The 24,383-nt window shown below is 39.2% G+C and overlaps 1 protein-coding gene across 3 annotated transcripts in view; it reads right to left on the bottom strand.

The window, feature by feature from the left end:
- Positions 1 to 10,808: 10,808 nt before the first annotated feature.
- The window catches only part of ttc27 (tetratricopeptide repeat domain 27), an 80,942-nt gene continuing 67,367 nt past the window's right edge, over positions 10,809 to 24,383 (bottom strand). For 2 of the 3 annotated variants that reach the window (XM_026190483.2, XM_080287812.1), the window contains 4 exons: positions 19,843 to 20,040; positions 16,060 to 16,171; positions 12,129 to 12,229; positions 10,809 to 11,188 (listed from right to left, as the gene is read on the bottom strand). In XM_026190483.2, coding sequence (XP_026046268.1) covers positions 11,063 to 11,188; positions 12,129 to 12,229; positions 16,060 to 16,171; positions 19,843 to 20,040 — 537 coding nt within the window. In that variant the 3' untranslated portion in view covers positions 10,809 to 11,062. Of the gene's footprint in view, positions 11,189 to 11,482; positions 11,692 to 12,128; positions 12,230 to 16,059; positions 16,172 to 19,842; positions 20,041 to 24,383 lie in introns of those variants that run through there. The other variant, XM_080287811.1, reaches the window with a different exon arrangement.

The following is a 24,383-nucleotide window of genomic DNA, read 5'->3' as shown; positions in this document are numbered from 1 at the left end:
CCAGATTAGTAATTATTAAAATATTTTTATATCTTTCAGTGTTTCTCACTTGATTAGCTCCATGACCAAGTCGTAAAAAATGTAGTCTGGATAAATCTGGATTTGGAAATCCCCTCTTTGTGCTGTCCATGATCAAATAAGCTGTTACTTTCACACTGTGTTCCCCCCCAACAACACACACACACTGTGTAGGTTAAAGAATAATATATAGAACATATAATAACATATACAATAATTATTATATCTAACATTACTAGTTTTTCTCTCTCTACACTAAATGATACACATGTTGTATTGGTTGACCAGTCTAAATATTAATTATCATTTAATTAATATTGATACTATATATACAGCAGACTAGGTCCTAGTGTACTTGGAGATGTAAACTGCAATTTTGTGGTGCAGTCCCACAACAAATTGTATTTGGTTTACTTCACTTGTATACTGGCTTATGTATACAGCCTACAGGCTGCCTCAATAATGTGTAATTGTTTTGTGTAATTTTAACTTTGTTTGTTCGTATGTATTTGTCTTGAAATGTGCTGCCTCTTGGCCAGGACTCCCTTGAAAAAGAGGTCTTTGATCTCAACGGGACATTCCTGGTTAAATAAAGGTTAAATAATAAAAATAAAATGTAAAAGCAGTGTCTGTAAAACATATGCAGCTGATGTGCAGACTAACACTCACCTCACTAATGGTTAAAAAACAAAAAACAACACTTTCATTACTAACATAAACCAAATCAAATCTCCTGTGGAGGCACATTCCAAACTTTGGTGTTTGATGCGTGATTTTTAACTGTGAATCATTAGTTGATTCCCTAACGTGAACCTCAGACATCAAACCTTTGAGACTCGTAATGGACTGCTGGACTGAGGAAAATATTTCCAAGAAGAACTCACAGGAAAACAGCACAAAGGATATCTTCTTGTTTCTTTGTTCCTGTGCAGCTTTTAATGCGGGGATAAAATACATGGAAAATGTGATCCACGTGATAGCCTGGTTCTAGAACCAGAGCTTTTTTTGTTGTTGGAAAGCAGATTCCTAAAGACGAATATTGAGGCTACAACCAAGCTTAGCCCTGGCTGTCGGGAACCTCTGTGTACTGGTCTGTTCCTATCTTAGAAATATAAGCAATCCTCACAATTTTTGTACATTTATTCAAGCTTAATGCTTCTTCACATCCTGCAACAACAATTTTGGCAATAAAAAATACTGTTGTCTGGCTGTAAAGTTTAATTCTGAATTTGTTAATGTAGACTTGAATATGTCATGTCAGTCATAGTTACTGTGTATTGCTATTTATGACACATAAAAGAAACTTTTTTGTTACAGGTCATGAAAAATATAGTCAAGTCAACATTGTCAGCCACCAGTAGGTGGCCTCTCTTTCTGTTGCCCCACCCAGTGTTGTGTCCAGTGTCGTTTCCACATTTTCAGTGTCTTCTCTTTTTACTTCAGGTGGTCTTTTAGAACAAGGCTCTGTACACACTACACATCTGTAGCCAAAAGCTTCCCTTGCTTCTCCATTGTTCAAATCTTTTTGTTCTTGTAAATTTCCACCAGGAGCATCACAAAAAAACATTATCCATCTAACGTTTTAGCCTTGAAAGGCTAAAACTAGTTGTAGCCTTTCAAGAGCCTAGTCTTCAAATCATTTGACTAAAAACACGATTTATGACACACTTTTTTTTATGTGAGAGGGTGTCTGACTGTTTATGGTCTTTTTGTCTATGGGAGGCATTATTGTCAAATCTACTCATTTCCATGCAAATATATCCATCCATCCAACCATCCATGCAAATATAAAACATTAAATGCATGTCAATTCCTGACTGGTTGAAGACTTTAATCATTTTCCCAGTATCTGCTTTCTTAGGTAACGTCCTAAAGTGTACCTAAGCCTTGTATGGTGTGTGACTTGTTCTATACTTTGCATCTGTAAAAGCTGTGTGACATCACCTGCAGACATTAGCTTCATGAAAAAATGTAGAAAGACTCAGACAGTTGCACCAGACCTAACAAAACACATGTGCTCTGCTGTGGATCAAGGTAATGGACACGTTCCATAAAGAGAAAAGTGAACATCAGCAGACACACATCTGGTTTGGAGAAATTCCATGCACATAGCTGTCTGACAGGTGTAATGCTGTAAATTCAGATATATTCCAAATGTTGTTATCAACTCCTTCTATGCACATGTAGTAGATCATATCTGGATTCAGTCCACCTACTGTGATCTTTGAGTCAGAAAGTATGTGTGTGTTTGAACAAAAAAAAAGACTTGCTTATCGAGCAGTCTCTTTTTATACTAACAGCTGCATTAGTCAGCTTATATTTAACCTGGCATAATTTGTATTCATTCTGTCAAGATAAATATTGTCCTTAACAATGTTGTGGGGATGATCTCTTTTCCACAGAATGCTGGATGAAAGTGACAGCATTTATTTCCCCCAGTTTGTCTCCATGATGGCATTTCTGTCTGACTGTTACAATAAATGATCCCAACCATAACATATGATGCAGAAACAACTGAGCATCACGTTGGGGCAGAAAAGCATCCCCCAAATGAAAATGCATTTTGTCTGTCACAACAGTAATAATATACACTGGTCAAAAAATGAAAGGGAAACGTTGTAATTGTGTAAACTTCTGTGATATTAAACTGGTCCGTTAAGTAGCAGAGGCGTTGTTAATCAGTTTTGTGACCATGCTAGCTTGTTTTTAGCACTCTAGTGCCAGAACTCACTAACATGCTTACTGGATAATAACATGTTGTTCAGAAAGACCTGACACATATAATTGGACAAGTTTTCTATATTCCTGCTACAATAAAAATCTCTGTGCTGTCTTTAAGCTGGCCTTTTAAGATAAGATAAGATAAGATAAGATAAGATAAGATAAGATAAGATAAGATAAGATAAGATAAGATAAGATAGAACTTTATTAATCCCTCGGGTGGGTTCCTCTGGGAAATTCAGTTTCCAAAAAAGCACAGCAACGACCGAAGTTACAGTTACAGAATGTTATATATATATATATATATATATATACACACACACACACACACACACACACACATATAAATACAGAGACAAATATAAATAAAATATACGAAGGGGATAAATAGAATAAATAGGAATAAAAAATAAAAATACAAGTGAATTGCACATTTCAAGTATTGAGGTCTATTGCACCGTTGACTATTTACAAAGGTATTGCACAGTGAGGTGAAGAGGCACTACAGCTTAGTTGTTCCCCCCTCCTTTGTCCTCCTGTTTCCCCTCCCTCTCCCCTCCAGAGAGGAGTTAAACAGTCTGATGGCGTGTGGGACAAAGGAGTTTTTAAGTCTGTTAGTTCTTGTCTTGGGGAGAAGCAACCTGTCACTGAACAGACTCTTCTGGTTGTTAATGGCCGTGTGCAGAGGATGCCTGGCATTGTCCATAATGTCCAGCAGTTTTTTTAGTGTCCTTTTCTCTGCCACTGTCACCAGAGTGTCCAGCTTCATGCCAACCACAGAGCTAGCCTTCCTGATTTTCCAGCCACTGCAAGGATTTCTTGTTGACAGCCAGTGCGATGCACTGAGGCTTCCGCCCCAAACTCAGCACTCTGAGGCTATGAAAGGATTTCAGACAGTAAATGAACTGAGGGGCTGCACCAAGGCCCGATATACTTTGGTAGATTCCAGGAATTAAAATATTTAACCCAAAGCTAGAAGAATATATTCCCCTTGAAGGCACAAGGGGGAATTAATTTATTTCATGTGCACAAATCCCCACAACCACTCCCTTAAGTGCACCATTTTCCACCACATCACGCCAGTGGACACACAAAGTTGTGGGTGTAACATGATTTCATTATTAACTGATTCCACAAAAATTATAGCAAGGCTGATTTCTTTCATCTATTGCTACATTTGATTGCAGACGTCTTCTGCTTGCTTTGGTGGCATGAGAAAGTTTCACACATTTTACCAAAAGATTTTCCACAACACTGAAAGGTGATACTCAACAGAACCCAGAAACACATGTTTGAGAAAGAGGGTGGAGGCCATACTGTAGAAGTTGTTTGCCGAAACCAGTGGAAAAGGTTTGAGTGATGAGTTATAGCCATGATTTCATGATAATCATAGATGATGGTGATGCAGTGTTTTCAGATCTTTTTCATCCAAATACTGTTTTCTTAGTTCCTTCTCACAAGGATGTGACAGAAAGATCTGAGGAAGGGATGCAAGGACAACCATTCAACTTCATCCAGATGTCTGTTGAGTGGAGGTGGGGAGGTCATTTTTGATTATTATCACCATGGAAACACATGCAGTAACAGGTTCATTTTAACTTATCTCTTACGGCCTCACAACGATGGACTGATTCTTATATAGTGCTTTTCTACTCTCCCGCAGCACTCAAAGCACTCTATACAACATGCCACATTCACTGACTCTAAACTGAGTGCTTTTCTAACAACATTCACACTCTGATGGATGCATCGTAGAGCAACTTGGTATCGAAGTCAGCCCATGCAGACTGGAGGAGCCACCAACCTTCCCATCAGTAGGTGACCTGCGCTACCTCCTGAGCTACAGCCACACCACTGTAGTACATGTACTATAGTTAGGCTGCCATAAACCCAATGTGTATTTAGCCTTGCTAAACATAAAGACAACTGCAATGTGTATAAGAATGGAACAAACAGCCCATCAAGCACATGTCCTAGCAGACTGACCAGACAGGGTCAGCATACCAAACAAGCACACTCATTTACAGAATTTCTAAAACCACAATTGTTTCCAGTTGACCAGAAAATAGATATATCACACATGCATATTAGAGTGAGAGAGCACATTTTCACATAAATGTTAACGATGTTTCAACACTTTACAAAAAACCCCACAAACTACTCACCCATCAAAACTTGGTCTTTTGGGCCTCCTGCTCAACAAAGACATTAACAACAGTTCTCTGGTGCAAATTCCTGGCGATATATACATGCTCCCTCCTCTTTTGAATACCACTTTTGTTTGATTGTGCATAATTTATAATGCCACTCTGCTTACGAACTACTCTGTAAGAGCTTGCCAAAAAAGCAAATTGTTAAATAATTGTTGTCAACATGTTCACGCGCATTTTCCACCAAATACAAAGAGGAATGCCAGGAAGAACAACTGATGTACTTCCCAGCATGTCCCACATCCCTCACCTCTACCCCTGCCATCAAAACCTTTCAGAAGGTCGCCTATTTTAAATTAGTTCAATGGAAAAATGATGTTGAGGATATATCTGCAAAGGATGTGCACTCCTCAAAAAAACAAACAGCATGCATGCTTTTAAAGGAATTAAGGAATTGACCGACCTCCACACTTGCCTGTTATAAATCCAATAGAACACCTCTGGGATGTTAATATTTGGTCTATCCGACACCACCAGGCTGCACCTCCAATTGCTCAGGAGTTCACTGATGTCTGAGTCTAAATGTGGGAGGAGAACCATGTAATGACACAACCATTCGTTGTCTCATTAGGCCAATGCCCTGATGTTGTCAGTCATGCATACAAATGTGTGGGGGCCATACAAACTGCTCAGTACCATTATGAGTGGCTGCAATGAAATTTCTAGACAAAGGACTAGTGTAAAACAAAAAATTTTTACTTTGGGTTTCAAGAAGTCTTTGAATTTGGCTCTCTGTAGGCTGACCATTTTTATTTCCATCAAAAATATGCCCCCCAACATTCGTGAGATCTGATATGTTTTCAAATTGTCCCTTTAATTTTTTTGCTTAAAAAGTAAATGGACAGTGTGTTTCTTCATTCATCAGTTATCCAACCAGGTTGACTGGTTGGATAACTGAAGTTAACAACCATCAATATTACAACCTTTTAATTAAAACATAGGTTTACAATCAATCAAGTTAACTGTGTCTTCCCGCTAACCTTTGTTGAAAATGTGATTTATGTGATGCTGAGCAGGTTATCTCAAGTATGTGGCTTATTTTGGTGACACTGTTGAGCTAATGTGATTAAATTATAAATATATTGTAATTTAATCACAATTTAATATATTGTGATTAAACTATCATGCATTGGTGTGTAGGGCTGTTATATGCCTTATGGGGATACTGCTGACACATGACAAATTGTTGTGTTTATATATCAACCTTTTAGCCTGTGACAAAGTGGATGAGCAGTTGTAATACTCTCCACTTGTCCAGAAGTGCTGACTTTTTGCACATTATGCACATTATTCTCTCTGTCTTTTTATTTGCTATCATTTGCTATTGTCAAATTAACATTGCTGCACTTACTATCCCGGCTTTGTTTGTGTAAGCCTCCTGTTGCTGGCAAAACAAACATTCAGCAAATTAAAGCAAATGCTGGAGCCTGGATCTCCTTCATCTGAGCATTCATGCCCTGGAGGACGGGGCTATGGCTCCCCACAACTCTAGCAGATACATGTAGGAACCTTTTAAAAACAAGCGTGTCCATGCTCACAGGTGTACACACAGGTGCTCACAGACACAAACTACACCCTTTTTGGCTCCTACCTCAAAGCACACTGTGCGCCGTCAATTCTACGTGCTGCACAATAATATACAATATTTAGTATTTACTTTTATATTCACATAGATCATCGCGATGATGTTGTTTATTATATTGCTTTTTTTTTTTGCTTGTTTTTACCACCGTTCCTCTTCCCCGCTGTTTTTCTTTCCCTATACCTCTCTTTCTTTCCCCCTTTTCTTTCCCCCAGTCATGTCTGTCCCGTGTGTAGCAAGTGAAACTAAAATAAAATAAACAATAAAAGCAAAGGTGAATCAAATAGACCAATACGGCAAGGCTGTAAATCTGTTGGGCATCTTTCTTTGCCTTTAGACAATAATTCTGATGGCAAAAGAACCAAACGGGACAGGAAAAAAAAAAGGATACAAAGGGATTTGCAAAATATTTTTTCTTATATAGAGCCATTTAGTTGCGTAAATGTGTTAATCAGAAGAGTGGGGAGCTTTAGGTAATTCATTCAGTTGTGTTGAGTTTTAAATTCTAGCTAGTGGTACTGGCTAGACTAACTGAAGGGAAATTGATAGCTCTATTTAAAGTCTCTGCTTGATTCACGAGAGGTGAGCTGTGTTACCAAATCCATGTGTTGTTGAGTTTTGTTAATTAAGTTGATTCAGGGGAAGTTTTGTTAAATTTCACATATGTGAAACTTGTGTATCTTATATGTGTGTATGTATGTGTATATATATATATTTATATATGTGTGTGTGTGTGTGTGTGTGTGTGTGTGTGTGTGTATATATATATATGATGGGGGTATCATATAATCACATAGGAGAAGAATAAAAAGCCTGATGACCTTCTCTACAAAAACAGTTAAACGTTATGATTGAATCATATCTGTTATTAATCTCTGTCTCTGTTCCACAGCACGTCTTTATCCTGTCTTCCTTCTCTCTCCCCAACTGGTTGTGGCAGATGGCCCCGCCCCTCCCTGAGCCTGGTTCTGCCTTCCTGTTAAAAGGGAGTTTTTCCTCCCCGCTGTCGCCAAAGTGCTTGGTCACAGGGGGTCATATGACTGTTGGGTTTTTCTCTGCATGTATTATTGTAGGGTCTACCTTACAATATAAAGTGCCTTGAAGCGACTGTTGTTGTGATTTGGTGCTGCATAAATAAAATTGAATTGAATGCTACTGTAATTCTAAACTGCTTATAATGCAACTATTTAATTCTATTAATTTTATCTACTTTATATTGCTTTGAATTTATGAATGTATTGCTTTTTTAAACATCTGTTCTTTTCAGTTATCAGCTTGTTTAATAATTAGTGAAGCAATTCGAACTGCACTAGCTTGAATGAAGGGTTCTGTACAAAAAAGTTTTAGAACTTTTCTGAATTATTAATCAAACATGATACAAAAGACACAGAACAATAATATCACTACACTGGATCAAATTGCAATTTAATATTTAGTAGAGAAACACCATATAAGAACCAGTTGATTTACACAATTTCAAGAAAACAATACCTTCTGGGATGCTGTAAACATTTGTTTTTCAAGTGCAAGTGACAGATTTTGTTGTTGCTTCTTTTGAGAAGAGATTTTGTCCAACTGAAATAAAATCCCTGCCGCATGAACTAAAGTGTGAGGTAATGGGAGTTTTGTGAATGCTGACATCAGCTTTGCAGCCCCTGCTGAGAAATACCAGGAATTCTGGGAGCGTAAGTCTGGCACGAAACAATCAAACTTGTGTTTTCTTTTATCAAAGCTGTCCTCTGGGTGATGACAGAACAGCAGCAAATCACTCTTGTGGACTTTATCTAATAATAGCATTTGGTAAATTTACAATCATATTAGGAAGATTAGTCACCAGTGCTGAGAGATCCTGTGGGTGTGATATAATGTGGTCATGAATGATGATCCAGAGCCTAAAATAGGTCATTTCTTCTTGCCATTTTTATTTAATAACTGCAGTGAGGCTGGAAATGTGGATTCAAACATGAATATTAGCTCAGAGAATTTACCATGAAGACAACTGTCAAAGTGCAATCATCAACATTTTACATTGTCACAGTGCTCCACTCCCTCATGCGAGATCATCCATTTATAGGGGCCTTTAAGTCCTTACCCATATGGAAAAGATATATATAAATCTTATAAAGTTTGTATCTGTCTTGTGTGAAACTTGTATGAAAAGCATATAAAGTGAAAACAGATATAAGATCCCTTGAAAAATTATATAATGAAACTTGTATGTTTTGGATACTTACTAAAACAATGTATGAAAGTAATGAGAAAGTGGCCACTTTCATGAGTAAATCATGTAAGCCTTATATGATGATTTATATCACATATAAGTTTTTACTATTTCTTTTCCGTATGGGTATCGCTGTGGTAATACTTTCAAAACAGAGGTTCTGGCTCTTGTGACAAATGGGCAGAGAAAAATAAAACACGAGCTCCAATACAGTGAAAAAAGAAGGGAGATAAAAAACCTGAGCAATGTCAAGGTCATTTTCCTTCTAGTTGAGGAAACAAATGGTGGTCTCCTCCCTGTATGAACTGCAGGGCAATGGGATGCGTGTGTGTGTGCTCACCATGTCGGATGAGTTGGGAAATGATCTCGCAGAGCATCAGAGCATGGCTCATGGTTTTTAATAGCCTTTTTATTAGTGAGAACACAATGAGTGGAGGTGGTGTTCGAGAGCTGAGTACTAAACTTAGGTAGTTAGGAGATTAAAGGGAAAGGTAAGTCTGCTTCTCTAGTATACAATTCTTCTTTATGCAACCAATTCTTTAAGAGATAAGACTTGGTGTTAGGAATTTCATTTAAATATTCATGAAGGACGGAAAAAGTCAATCATTTTGAGTTATTCTAGAAAGAACTTACACTGCAGCTACAATATCAAAACAACTCCGATATAATAAAACATTCTGCTTGGATGTTTTTTTAATTGCTGCCATTTATGTATCTATCACTTTGTTGCTGACATAAGCACCTTAATAGCAGCCTCGCCTTTCTTAATATGAGTCACTGTACTGTTGTGCTACTGTTGTGTCTTTTGGATCATTTCTTTAATGTAAATCTATAGAAAATAATTTGACTTCAGCTTTGATGTGTACATTTATAGTACTTTACTAATCTGTTAGTTACTATTGTATAAAGCGCTTTGAGTGCTCGAGTAGAAAAGCGCTATATAACCAGTCTATTTTCCATTTACCAACTAGCATGTAAAGTTTATGTATGCAAGTTGTTAAGCTAGTGGCAGTTTATAAAATAGCACACAACTACCTCATACAAATCTAGTCTTAGCAACTATTTGGATACATACATGTGTTATTGGCTGAAAGGGGAAGACAAGACAAACACCAATACATCCGTTTGTTTATTCCAGGCTGGTTAAGATCAGTGCCATTTCCTAGTTGACTATAAAATTATTTTAGCACAAATAGAGCTATATTGGCTTCCCTTCATTTATTCAAAATCCTGCTCCTCACATACAAGGTCTTGAATAACCAGCCCCCATCTTATCTTAATGACCTTATAGTATCATATCACCCCATTAGTGCACTTCCCTCTCGAACTGTGGATTTACTTCAGATGAGGTAGGGCTGGATCAGGAGACCCTGAATCCTTCCTTATTTATGCTGCAATAGGTGTAGCCTGCTGGGGAATCAGTCACCTTTCTCACTCACTGTGTGTTAATAGACCTCTCTGCACTGAATCGTCACTTGTTATTAATCTCTGGCTCTCTTCCCTGTCTTCCTCCCCTCACCCAAACTGGTCGTGGTGGACGGCCATCCCTCCCTGAGGCTGGTTCTGCTGGAGGTTTCTTCCTGTTAAAAGGGAGTTTTTCTTTCCCACTGTCGTGTTTCCCAGTGCTTGCTGATAGTGGGTATAAGTACAATGAAACTGAACTAAATAGGTATAAAAAAAACGAAAGAGCCTAGATTTAATATTTTTAGAGTATGCATTTTGAAATATGTCCGACAAAGAAGTTGGAATAGAGGCTCGATTTTTCTTCCATGTTCTGTTCTGCAGAAATTACCACAATGGGTACAGTAACCTACTGTATCAATCACATTTTTACAATCTAGGTCTATTTCTTTTACTACATTTACATGTGTCTCTTCAGTGGATGAGAGAGGGATCTAAATATTTACAGATACAGATGACCTAAAGCTGCATCCTGTCCCGAGAGCCTATTCTGTATGGATGCAGCTTCAAAATCTGTCAACTGATCACTTTGTTTATCACAGATAAAGGTGATTTTATCACTTCATTTACAACAACAAAAAAATCAAAGCAAGCATTCAAATTTTTAACACTGTATTTTAAGATGCCACCCAGTGAGTGTTTACATTTCAAAGTGGACATAAAGGTATGAAAATAGGATTACAAATTCAGTCCTTTGGCTTGCTTTATTTAACAGGTTCAGTAATACACTGTGATGATAAATGCAGGTGTAGAGCTGGTTTGGGTCTTTATTACTCAGTCTTACTGAGGACCCCTGAGAACCAAAGGTTGTCTCTTTTGCCACAAAAGGGGCATATTAGAGATGGATGGTCACTGTGACTGGTTACGCAGCTTCCCACTCAGATCTTGCAGCTCGGTGATGACTTGCTCCACAGCAGTAACGCCGTCCTGCAGCTCAGCATGGATCCTCCCTGTGGCCACGTCTGTGTGGATTTGCTGGAAGACGATATACAATGGAAGAGTCAAGTATAAAGTCATTAATGTTAACTTATACCACTGAGAAGAACGACTTAACAACCCAAACGCCTGTGTCTAAATCTTCACGTCTGACATTTGTCTTGATCGCCTGCTGGAGGAGTTTGTTCAGGCAGAACAGATGCTTTGAATGGTGTCACAACCTGGTAAAGACTTTGTGTCAGGCTGCATGCTGACAACATCTGCATGAGCATGTGCTGCCGTCATCACTTACTGAGTGAAGACCACGAGCTAAAGAGGTTCCAGATACCTTATTGTTATTTTGCAGTTTAAAATAATCCTTATTTATCTTATACTAGGCCTTGATGCAACCATTGACTTCACCCTGTGTCTGATGAAAGTAATTTAGTCTTGCCCCCTTTAAGGTCTGCATTTCTTCAAGCCAACTTTTCTTCTGATTGGCTGCCCATGGTGAAGTGAGGCAGGAAGGTGTGGCTTTCTTGCTCATAGCCAAAGCTGTACACCTAGAATGACCATATAAGGATGCCCATTCTTACTAATATCATGGAGAGCCAAGAACAGAAAGAAAATGAATCAGTGATCATAGCACTCCTAAACCTAAGCTTTTACTTATATGGATGGTATGAAAATGTACTTATCTTTTAATATCAGCGTTGGTATACAACATACATTAAATGTCCGTAAACAAAGGGAAATGCAAAATAGGTGCAAACAAGGTTTAGTGTTTAATTTTTCAGGGCAGGTCAGAAGTACTTGACAAGCAGTAGGAACAACCCGAAAACATCACTGAAAGAGGTCCTATAGGAGCAATTGCTACAGTAAGAACACACACAGTAGGACAGGCTAAACTCAATCCTCCTCCTAGTTCCTGATCAGGAAAACTGTCTATAAAGTGAGGCAGATATCTGCTTCGTGCTAAGTGGGGGTCTCTTAATGTTACCTTGGCTTTGGTGGCCAGACTCCTGAGACTGAGGCGTGTAGAGGAGAGTATCTGAAGAGCTTCTGCTGGATTACTCTTCTTCACACTGCAACTGAGTGCCACTGTGATGCAGAGAAAGAGAGACTTAGAGAATGCAGGGAAAAGCTTCTGCATCTGCAGAAGCAGCATTTAGAAAGTCAGAAATCAGATTTATTACCATGGTAGTTAATTCTTTGGGACAACCGTGCACAAGCGCAAATATCAAATATAGGAATCCTAAAGGTGTCTTCCAAAACCCTCAAAAGTGTTGCATTTCATTGCTTGTGTGAGCTGTATCACTGGAGGGTGTTTGGACCATTTTGCAACCCACAAGTATGCCCCCAACATGGAGGGGATTAGGAGGAGATTAAAGGGATTAGAAAGAGTTCAACCAAGACCTGTAGTCGAGTAACAGCAACACATTTTCTAAACTCACTAGGAAGTACTATTTTGCTATCTTTTCTCTAAGCCCTCTCCATTTATTCTTCTGTCTTTAAACAAAATCAAAATCTAATCCTACAGATGGTAACACTCGAGTTATTCTCCATTTCAGATTGATTGGGCATTTCTACTGTATGACAGTGTCCAGCTCATTTTTTGGCGAATGTTTACCTCTATTTGAGTATTTCATAGAGTGTGTATATAATCAACTCCTAACCTTTTAGTACTTTGGAGGTGCTGATTCTCATTCCCACTGCTAGGATTCCCCAAATCTGAGGCCATGGTCCTCAGCTGGAAAACGATGGATTCCCCACCCCGGGTCAGAGACGAGTTCCTGCCCCAAGTGGAGCAATTTAAATATCTTGGGGTCTTGTTGACGAGTGACGGGAACAGACGAATTGGTGCTGCGGCTGCAGTGATGCGGATGTTGTACTGGTCCAGTTTGGGGAAGAGAGCGCTTAGTGTAAAAGCGAAGATCTCAATTTACTAGTCGATCGACATCCCTACCATCACATATGCCCACGAGCCGTGACTGAAAGAACGTGATCGTGGATACAAGCGGTGGAAATGGGCTTTGTCCGAAGGGTGTCTGGCCTCTCCCTTAGTGATAGGGTGAGGAATTAGGGGCTCAGAGCAGAACCACTCTGCTTAGGTTGCTGCCCCTGCGACCTGGCCACGGATAGTGGAAGAAGATAGATGGATGGAATCCTAGATTCAAGTGTGGCTGATGTTTGTAGCTTTCCCAAAATGTTTTGTAATTTGTAAGTGTCCCAGAAGCCATTTTCTGTACTCAAACACTATTAAACAATGTGTACTTGGACTTAGGCTGTATAGCTTCCGCTTAAACATAAAAGCGTCTGGTTGATAAAACTCTTGATCACCTCCCTGATTAAAGCTGCTGTTGTTCAGTGGTTCAGTTTGGACGCTTTCATTTAACAGTAATTGTTCCACCCCTTTTCCATTAGTGGACACTATAAGAATTTATGCTAGCCAATTTCAGGGGTTTTTCCTTGAAATTTAAATTTTTTACATCATTGAGTGTTTTTTTTTAATTTCACAGATTTTAAATCAGGTCAGGGGGAGATACCAGCATGTCCAACTGTGAGATTAGGTACCAATCCCAAAGGACAGGTAATGCATCGAACGCACTGAATGCTTCTCCACCTAAAAGAGAAGCTCATGACAAAGATCTGCTCCTCCATGCCCAACTGCCAATACTACACGAAGTAACAGGCCCCATCTTACTTAGAACTCATACTACCACATCACCTCAATACAACACTTTACTCTCTGTTTACTTGTGAGAGCAAAAAACTATATTAATGTGGAGTTTTGTAACACTATCAGTTTTACGTGGGTGAAAATCACCTGACATTAGTGTTTTAGGGTTAACAGTAGAATGGGAGGTAGAGGCTTCAAGTTTCTCTGTGGAACCAGCGCCCAGTTTGTATTTGGGAGACAAACTGGGCGCTTACATTTTTTTAAAGGTTATTGGCAGGAATAGATCAGGTGACCCTGAACGCTTACCCAATACATCACAAAAGTATTCTCAGCACTTTACTTGTTTGTCGTTTTGTCAAGTAAGGGAGGTGATCAAGAGTTTTATCAACCAGATGTTTTTGTGTTTAAGCAGAAGCTATACAGCCTAACTCCAAATGTTGCATGTTAAAGCCTCAAGTCTAACTATTTTTGAACAGGTTCTTCCATTCTTCTTTGCAGAACCTCTCGAGCTGCATCAGGTTAGATGCAGAGCGTCATTGCACAGCCATTTTCAGATCGCTCCAGATATGATCACTTGGGTCGGGGCTCTGGTCCTGAAGCCACTCCACTGTTATCTTGGCTGTGTGCTCTTGGCATATAAACCTTCGGTCAAGTCCGGCCTAGTGAGCACTCTGGAGCAGGTTATCATCAAGGCTCTCTGTACATGACTGCATTCATTTTTCCCTTGATCTCACATCCTCACAGCATGTGGATGTGTGCCAGCGATGGTATTGGCCAGATGATGAGCCCAATTTCCTTGAGAGAGGACACTTTGCATTTAGGCCAAAGAGTTCACTCGTTGTGGCCGGGTGGGGCAGTGCCAGGAAGCCTAGCAGGGCAGCTGGGTCTGATCAGGCTCTCCCTATATCAGGCTGCACAGCACCCCAAAAACTAAAAGCACTCTAAGTAAAAAGTCACCAATCCCGCAATATTGTGTACGTGAATTAAAACTGAACGTATTTCCATTTTGAAATAAGGGTGTAACGTGACAAAATGTGGAACAAGTGTTGTGGATACTTTCCAGATGCACTGCATGTATAATTTACCCTTTTGGTATTTGGAATAATTCATTTGCTGTTTTTATCTTAGAGGATGTAATGGTTCCTCTTTCAGATAATAAAACATTGTAAGTAAAATTTATTTATACAGCACTTTTTAAAACAGGAAGTTATTTCAAAGTGCTTCACAAGGGAATAAAAGTAAACCAAACGAAAAATAAAACACTATAAAGAGGGTATAATAGCATATCCACTAAAACAGTACACTACACATGAATATTACCTAAATGCCTGTCTAAACAGATGTGTTTTGAGTTGTTTTTTAAAAGTAGCTACAGAGTTGATGGTGCGTAGGGGGGAGGTAAACTGTTCCATAATATTCGAGCCAAGGTTTGAAAAGCGGGATCCCCCTTTGTTTTCAAACGAATCAGTGGATCTAAGGATCTGGTTTGGAGAGTAGGGTTGGAGAAGCTCAGTGATATAAGTGGGGGCCTCACCTTGTAGGGACATGAATGTAAAAGTGAGGATTTTAAACTGATATCTATACTCAACCGGAAGCCAGTGCAAGGATTTTAACACAGGGGTGATATGGGAGAATTTTGGTTTGAACATTGGTTTGAAGAGAGCTTGCAGATGAGCAGATGGTACTGTGATCCTGGTAGAATCAGATGATCAGAAGTACCTCTATAATGCTGCATCACAGACAGCATACAAAAAAACCCACAGACTATATGTAGCATGAGGCATTGATCGTTACTATTATTATACTGAATACAAATATTAACTAAACTAATGTAGACATGTACAAAAATCCAGTCTTATTCACTGACAATCAAATCTAACACACAAGTATTTAAAAGTATCTAAAGTATTTAAAAGTGAAGGGATTTGAATTGTGTTTTAAAGAACCCAAACATCACACCCAGGAACATGGCTAACATTAGTTGAGGGAGGAAGGATAAACTGATGGAGAATGCAAACACATTTAATACCTCACAGCATTATTATTATTTTTTCAAAGTCACTTCTGATTGCCTCTCCAGTGTTTAACTCTATGAATCTGTCTTACTGTAATGAAAACATCAAAGGTTTGAGGAGATTATCATCTAAACTGTAATCAGATATCGCTTTTCCATCTCATTGCCATCCTTTCATCTTCTCTGTTCCTCTGAGAAATGGCTGTGAGGGCATACAGAGCTGGGTGGTGAGCTAACCTTCTCCCATGTGGACAGCTTGTTTGATCACCTCCTTGAAGAGAGCAGGTTCTTTCTCCCAACCGCCTCCCTGAACCTCACAGCGATGGGCCTTGGACAGGAACTGCAGTGCCTAGAAAAACAAAACAAAACAAAACACAGAAGCTGCAGTACCATTCTGGTAGTCAAATGCAGCCCCCACTTTTACCCTTGACTTGTTTTAAATTTCCAAACAAGGAGACTGTTGGAAACCAAAAGTAGTGAATAATTGATGGTGATTCACTCGAGTGCTCAAGGAATCCGGTTGTTCAGTGATGACGCGACGAATCCTACTTCCGGGCCTAAAGTAGTCTGCGTTTAATATGGCTTTTGTGTTGTTAACATGTTTAATGTTATGTATTTTCTTCTATTTGATCTCAAAAAGCTCCTAAAACAGTCAGTGATCACTGTTGACCTCCCTCGGCTTTTATTACCGCTAATCATTTATTTAAGCTCAGTTTTTAAAACCTTAGGATGTAACTACAGCCCAGCCCATGCAGCAGTATATGAATGACTAACCTCGTATTGTGGATGGATTATCTCAGTTGTTCTCCTGGCTGAAGTTTGGTCCTTTTACAGCATCCTGCCATGCGATTACATTTGTTCCTGACCACCGAGAACACTCACGTTAACTTTTATCGAGTGGAAAAAAGTTAGCTTGTTTATATTATGCTAACATAGCTGTGTCGCTAGCGGTCATGTAGCACATCATCATATACCAGCTAGCCAAACTTCAGTAACCCTACAAACATCACTGCTGTTTAGCTTTCTGTCTTCATTTATGCTGGAAGTGATAACAGAGCTGTACGTTTTAATTTGTTTCCAAAACCCCGCAGTCAGGACATGCTATATTGTATTTATATAGAAGCTAGCGAGCTAACTCCCTGCTAACTTCTAACTCCGTTAAATGTCATAAATCCCGTTTTCATGGATGCCTGGATGTTAAACTCAATTGTTACACCTGGTAGAGCAGAACGCTGATCATTTTATTAAAGATGAAAGACTTTAGACAGTTTTTCAACTCTCAGTAATGCCATAGTGATCGTTTGATATATGGACCTGCAGCGGAGTTTAGACCCAGACACGGCTAGTGACGTCAGACTGAACAACCGGATAGAGGATTTATACGAGACCTTCTGTTAACAGATGGATCATTAGGCATCCAAACCTACAAACGGGTGTTTTCAAAGCCATCTATTGCCACTTTGTGTGGCTCAACTAAATACATGATTCAAGCAGCAAAGTTAAACAACAGGGATTACACTACAGATTTGACTTGTGAGGCCATCATGGTAACATTTTTCCACCATATGAGGTTTGTAAATGTTATTTTAATGTTCAAATGTGTTTTATGCGGTATATTACATCAGTCAGTGGCATTCTGTTAGTACAAGGAACTTTGTATTATTTCATTTTGTAAAACAAAATAAATTTAAGTATAAATAAAAATTGAAGAAAAAAAAAAGCTCCACACCAGTCTGCATCTATCCTTTATATTACTCCGATCTTGTGGCATGAATGTAAAGGACAACAGGCTATTGTTGCTGAAAGCTGCGCTTGTTTCATACTGATATATATACTGTGGCAGTCTCCATTTATGGGTGTGTTCGTCTCACTTTGTTAATGACTGGAACTGGACAAACAGAGAGCAGTAGCTTTTTTCTAATGATTTGCACATACACGCCACACAATGCTCAAGCCTTTTAATTTAGCTGATTTTTTTGATTAATGTACATTTCAAAATCAAGATTTAGCCTGTTTCTGAGCTCAGCAACAACCTTCCCCCCCCCCCCCCCCCCCCCCAGAGATGTGTGGTCCTTAAAAGATTAAACGATTGACATATGATTTAAAGAATAAGAATTTACAATTCTTTAGTCAGGAAGGAGTGCAGAAAGCTGAAGATGTCTAAGCAGAGTGCTGAAAGGCACAAATGTAATTCAATACAATGTATTTATATTAGAGGTGGACCGCTCCGATATTACGTATCGGTCCGATACTGACGTAAATTACTGGATCGGATATCGGAGAGAAATAAAAAATGTAATCCGATCCATTAAATATCAAAAAAGCACATCAAAAAACTTGCGACATGGTGTAACTCGGCTCATAACCGTAGCACGTCGGAGCAGTGTGCTCACATGATAGAGCGGCTGTGTGTATTTGTAGCCTCGCTACCAAACCAGCATTTCATCTCAGAGGAAGTTATCTCACAGAGAGGAATAAAGCAAATGTGTAAGTTCATCTCTGAATGTTTGTAAAGCATTTCCACGTTAAGCTTAACAACCGATACATGGAGTGACTGCCTCTTCTCCCTCCCTCTCCTGCTGCTACTTCCATGTGAAACTGATTAATGATCAGCTGATCGGCTTTTCTGTCGCGAGTCCGTCTCTCTTCTTTGTTTATCGCCCACTTTGCACCAGAAAGAGGAAACCAGCGGCTGAACAACAGCAGCACGTTTAAGCTTGATAATCTGTTGTTAGAATTGATTTAATATCACTTTCTACACCAGGATCCTTTTCTACAGCTGACGGCTGGTAACTGTGCAGGGGCGGATCTAGCAAAGTTTAGCCAGGGGGCCGATAGGGCATGAACAGGGAAAAGGGGCACAAAGACATACTTTTCTTTCTTATTCTCATTTAAAATGTCGAGCTTTTAATAAATAATTATCCGAATCTTACACCCAAAGTTTTAATCTGATGTAAAATGTATAGAAGTCCATTACTGTATATAGTAACTGTTAAGTCTAATATACCCTAGTAAGCTATAGTAATTTTCCTTTGGGAAGGTACCATCTGTGCAGTCTGCAATTCTGTTGAAGAAAGATGTTGAATCTATTTAATTATTCCTGAAAAATAATTGATTTCTGTGCATTTTTTTCACACTGCATCAAATTAAAGTTGATTACGTCGATTAAGCATCATGAGGTGGAGCGTGGGGGGTGGTTCCCTATTTTTTTATTTTTTTGCTGGGAGTTTTAGAGCCCTATTGGTTAGGTTGCTTACTCTTTAAAATACCAGAATAGGGAGGATGGAGCAGGTTTAACTTTATTAGATTGATCAGTATTGCTGAACTATGAAATATTTTGGGTGCAGTGTATGCTTTGCATACAGGTATAACAGAATAGCTTTAGTGTTGTTGTTTATTTAAATTTGAGTATAAACTTATACAAAAAGCAGCAAGATATTAAAAAAACAGTTTTATTGATTAAAACACACTATATTGGATTCATATCGGTATCGGCCGATATCCAAATTTATGATATCGGTATCGGACATAAAAAAGTGGTATTGTGCCATCTCTAATTTATATAGCACCAAATCACAACAACAGTTGCCTCAAGGTGTTTTATAATGTAAGCTAAAGACAGTACATTAATAGAAAGAAAAACAAATGGTATGCTTTAATTTGATCAAATTTATCTAAGATGATGACAAATGTTTGTGTTGAGGATTATCTTTCTGTAAAAGTCACCGCACACCACTGATTTAAGTGCATTTAGTTTTTATTAATGTTTAGGTGCCTTTACTTTGGTTTTTTATATAAACAAGAGGCAGATGAAAATGAACTTGTATGTGAAGTTGTTTCCTGCAGATTTCTGCATTACCTGTTAGGAAACAAACCGTTTGGAATCACATGCTTTGAATGAAGAGCTGGTCTGACCCTTTGTATAGTTGTAAAGTAGAAACTGGCAGATCCAAGACTTGTTAGAATAAAAAAAAACAACAAAAACAAACAAACAAAGACATGCGAGTGCATGTTACTGACCTTGTCGTCGTTTTCTGGGTTGGAGCTGTGGCCGTCACCATACAGCAAGGCATACTGTCGCCATATCTCAGCGTCACTGCTGTGGCGAGAACTGACCCGACCTAGGAGCTCCTTCAGTTTGGACTGGAGGGCTCCTGCCTGCTCACCCTGGCTGTCTGTCAAGTTCTCAACAACTGCTTTCACCAAGATCTGCAGAATCTGATGGGGAAAAAAACAAGTTTAAACATCATCATGGAAGATCTGATTTACTGATTTAAATGTGTTGCTACAACCTTAATCACTGTTAATCCAACCAGCAACGTTGCTCAAGACCATTAAAACCCCAATGACTGAGAGGCTGGATGGAAAATAATGGGCTTATGGGAAATGTGGTTTTCAGTTTTTATTTTTAAACTTGAATTTGTGATTTGTACAGAAGTCTTTAAATAAATAGAGTTACTAGTCTGCTCATAATTATGCCAGTTTGCCACAGTTAGTACAGTTATTAGTACAATAAATAAATAATACAGTCAAAAAATAAATAAATGAAAAACAAATAACACAAGGAAGGAAACTTCTGCATGTAATACGTCAGCTTACTATTGGAACACAGATGAGTAATCAGAGGCCAATTGCACCAATAGAGTTTCGGTCTGATCATAAACTAAGCCAATCATGACTTTTTAAGTCATTCTAAGTCTGTTGCAACATCTAGGTTTAAGCCGCCTTCTTGGTATGACTGGGTGTAAATCTTATGGCTAGCCAGGAGCCAAAGTCAAAATTAGTACCGACATTAGGCATCACATGTTGACTTTACAACAAGCAAAGGTGGTAAGGACAAAAGCCATCAGCTGGACATATACAAACATGAGGAGATTACAGGTTTCAATAGCTGTCATGGTCAGGTCCCATCTTATCTTAAACACTTTTATAATACCGTATCAACCCATTAGAGCACTTTGCTCTGAGACTGCAGGCTTACTTATGAGTATATAAAAGGAGAATGGTACCCCTTTTCTGTGGAAGCAGTTTGGATTCAGGAGACAGACACCTTCTCTACTTTTAAGATTACGGTAGGCTTAAAATGCTCCTTTTGTTAAATAGTTAGGGTTGGATGAGGTGACCCTGAATCCTCCATCAGTTACTTTGCAATAAACTGGGCGGTGGCTATCATGGAAGATATGATTTACTGATTTGTGTTGCTGCACCCGTTAATGTACCGGTACCACTTTGCATGTAGGGCCTTTACCTTACAATAATAAGAGCCTTGAGGTGAATGTTTGGGGCTTTCTAGATAAAAACTGACTTGAAATTGATTAAGCCTGGTTCTGTCGCAGATTTCTTGCTTTTAAAAGGGATTAAGATTCGTGTTGAAGTGTCAGGGTGTGAAATTAGGTGCAATAGTACTAATTTCTGTGTTGAGAGAAAACAAGAATAACAGGCAAAAAGTTTCTAGGAAGTTCATTTCAAGTTCTATCCAAAAATGGAAAAGAAAATCTCCTCCCTGTGAACAGTAGCTGTAAGGAAATGAATGCATGTGCAACTATAGCCCCCATTAAACCCCATGAAGCACATTCTGCTGTAGATTTCTTGCTGTTAAAAGAGTGTTTCCTTTCCAGCATCAAGTGCTTGCTTATAGGCATTTTGTCTAATTGTTGGGGTTTTCTCTGTATATACAGAGTCTTTACCATCCATCCATTCGCTTCAACTGATCTTTTTCAGGGTCACGGGAAGCGCTGGGGCCTATCCCAGCTGTTACAGGGCAAAAGGCGGGGTCCACCCTGGACAGGTCGCCAGTCTGTCGCAGGGCCAACACACAGAGACAGACAACCATTCACACCTATGGGCAATTTAGAATAATCAATTAACCTATCCCCACAACTGTTAGGTAAAAAAACCCTGTGGGGTCTTTACCTAACAGTATAAAGAGCCTTGAGGCAATGGTTGCTTTGGTTTGTTGCTGTATGAATAAAACTAAAATTAAAATCAAACACTGTCTGATATATCTCTCTGACCTTACTGAAGCGCCATCTCTGCACTGTAGTTTGTGTTGCACCACAACTCAGCCCCTGATTTTTTTAAGCTGACAAAACTGTATTCATTTTGAATTTTTATTTCTTTGTACAGTGTGACTCAGTGTGTTGTCCTGTCATGAGCCTGGCAGAGTCTAATGCATAACTTTATGCTAACCTTACCGGAACAAATGCATAGCATTTCCTTTATCCGTTTCCCTGTGATTGGCACTCGTAAGCTTCGTAAGCATCAGGTGTCAGATCATATTCTCAAAAATGTTCTGAAACCCAGTAGCAGAAACCCTGACTGGCATTATTCTCATCCATGGACATGTGGAGATTTTCCAAGTTTTCCACCTCAGTGGGCAACAGAGTGCAGTGTCAGCATCAGTCTGAAGACATTTTGTCTTTCTGGTCATTCATTTGTCATTTTTGCCTCATTCCCCTGAGTCTTATCTACCATTTGCTTTCGTTATGATTGACTTTGAGTTCTAATAAATATGGCTCACTATCAAAATGTAATGACTTGTGGCTATAATAGAACCTAGGTCACAATAACTGGACCATGTTCTGGATTCGAACCCCGACCTGTTAATAGAATTTGACAGACCATTTCTCATATTGACAGTAACATTACTTTAATCTACACAGCATCTGCCTTTTTGTCTTTACAGACACTGTGTGTCAGAAGGTTGCCGGTTCGAGCCCCAGCTCCGACAGTCTCAGTCATTGTGTCCTTGGGCAAGACACTTCACCCATTGCCTACTGGTGGGGGTCAGAGAGCCCGGTGGCACTAGTGCTCAGCATCCTCGCCTCTGTCAGTGCGCCCCAGGGCAGCTGTGGCTACATTGTAGCTGCCATCACGTGTGTGTGAATGGGTGGATGACTGGATGTGTAAAGCGCTTTGGGGTCCTTAGGCACTAAGTAAAGCGCTAGACAAATACAGGCCATTTACCATTTATTTCTGCCATCTACCAGTTCTCCAACCCCCACCAGTTAGTGAACCATCTGCCAGGTTGCACTGCAGTCACAATTAAGATAAATCAACTGCAAGGCTATGGAGCAGAGACTGTAACATCATGTTAGACATCCTGCAAAACACCTCAGAGGTGTGCTGACGGACACATCCTCTACATCTGTTCAAACTCCAACACACTAAGTGTGATTTTAAGAGGGTAATCTGTAGTTCAGTCCGTTTGATGGGATTTTCCAGTGAATTCTTGTGAATGTGGCAGTGCAAGTACATCTGTAAGTATTAGTTTTGTATTTTGGTATTTATCACTCTGGTGAAAAGTGATATTTAAAGGAAAAAACTAAATGAATCGATTAAGATTCCTGTTGAAGTGTCAGGGTGTTAAATTAGGTGGAAAAGTACTAATTTCTGTGTTGAGAGAAAACAAGAAAAACATGGATAACAGGCAAAGAGTTTCTAGGAAGTTCATTTCTACCCAAAAATGGAAAAGAAAATCTCCTCCCTGTGCATAGTAACTGTAAGGAAATGAATGCATGTGCGTCTATATCCCCCATTTAACCCCATGAGGCACAAAAGCTGAGTCATGTGACCACCAGCTCCTCTTGTCAGTAGCCCTTTCCACATTCCATAGGACAGCAATCCTTGGTGGCCCCTCCCACCTTCTGAGCCTGCGATGAAAAACTAACACAAAAAGCACATAAAATGAAATAAGGCAAAAACGTTGCTTCTAAATTTGTTACTGTGATCTAAGGAAATTAACATAGTCTGTCACCACCAGTTATGCCAAGCAGCATTTTAAGGTGAATCGAAGTAAAAACAGACGGGTAAAAATAGAACAGCTATTTAAAGTACAGACTTTCAAGCTTTGACAGACTTTTCGGTGATGAACTTAGGGGACAGTACTACATTTTATTAAAGTAGTCATATAAAAACATTTAATCATCTCATACACGCCAGCACACACGGGCCTGGCTGTCGCAAATCGGCATTCAACATCGCTAGTGCTGTTGAAATGACCCAGTCCAAAGTCAGGTGCCGCTGACTTTGGACTGGTTTTAATCGCGTTCCCTTGATGATGATCTGCACGAGTTTGACATCTACATTATACAAAATACAGAAGACTGCAACATCAGCCATTGGTTTCTGAACTTTACCCTTTAAAGCCTTATTTGCTTTTATTATTCAAATGTTTTTATTACATAAAAAGCACCTTGAATTAATTGGAATAATTTAACAAGAAAAAAGATCGAGTAGAGGATTAAAGCAGGAAAAAAGCCAGAAGTTGAAAATGCCACAAATGAAGAGGGATGGCTGTCAGAAGCTACTCTTAAGGAAGGGAAACAATCAGGACAGGCAGGTGTATGCCAAATTACACAGGAACTGGACTGAATATCAAAAGCAGCAGCCATCTGTGAAACACAGTGGAGCTTCTGTCAAGGTTTGGTGCAGCACTTCAGGCAGTGGTAATGGCGAGCTTGTCAAAATTGAACAAGTTCTATGTTCACTGAATTATAAACACAGAAAAGTACAGTGAGATTCTGATCCACCAGTACCATCTGTAATCCAGGTCAAACAGA

Source organism: Astatotilapia calliptera, chromosome 13 (assembly GCF_964374335.1).
Source record: "Astatotilapia calliptera chromosome 13, fAstCal68.1, whole genome shotgun sequence".
NCBI classification, from domain to species: Eukaryota; Metazoa; Chordata; class Actinopteri; order Cichliformes; family Cichlidae; genus Astatotilapia; species Astatotilapia calliptera.
This window is presented reverse-complemented; position numbering and strand designations above follow the sequence as displayed.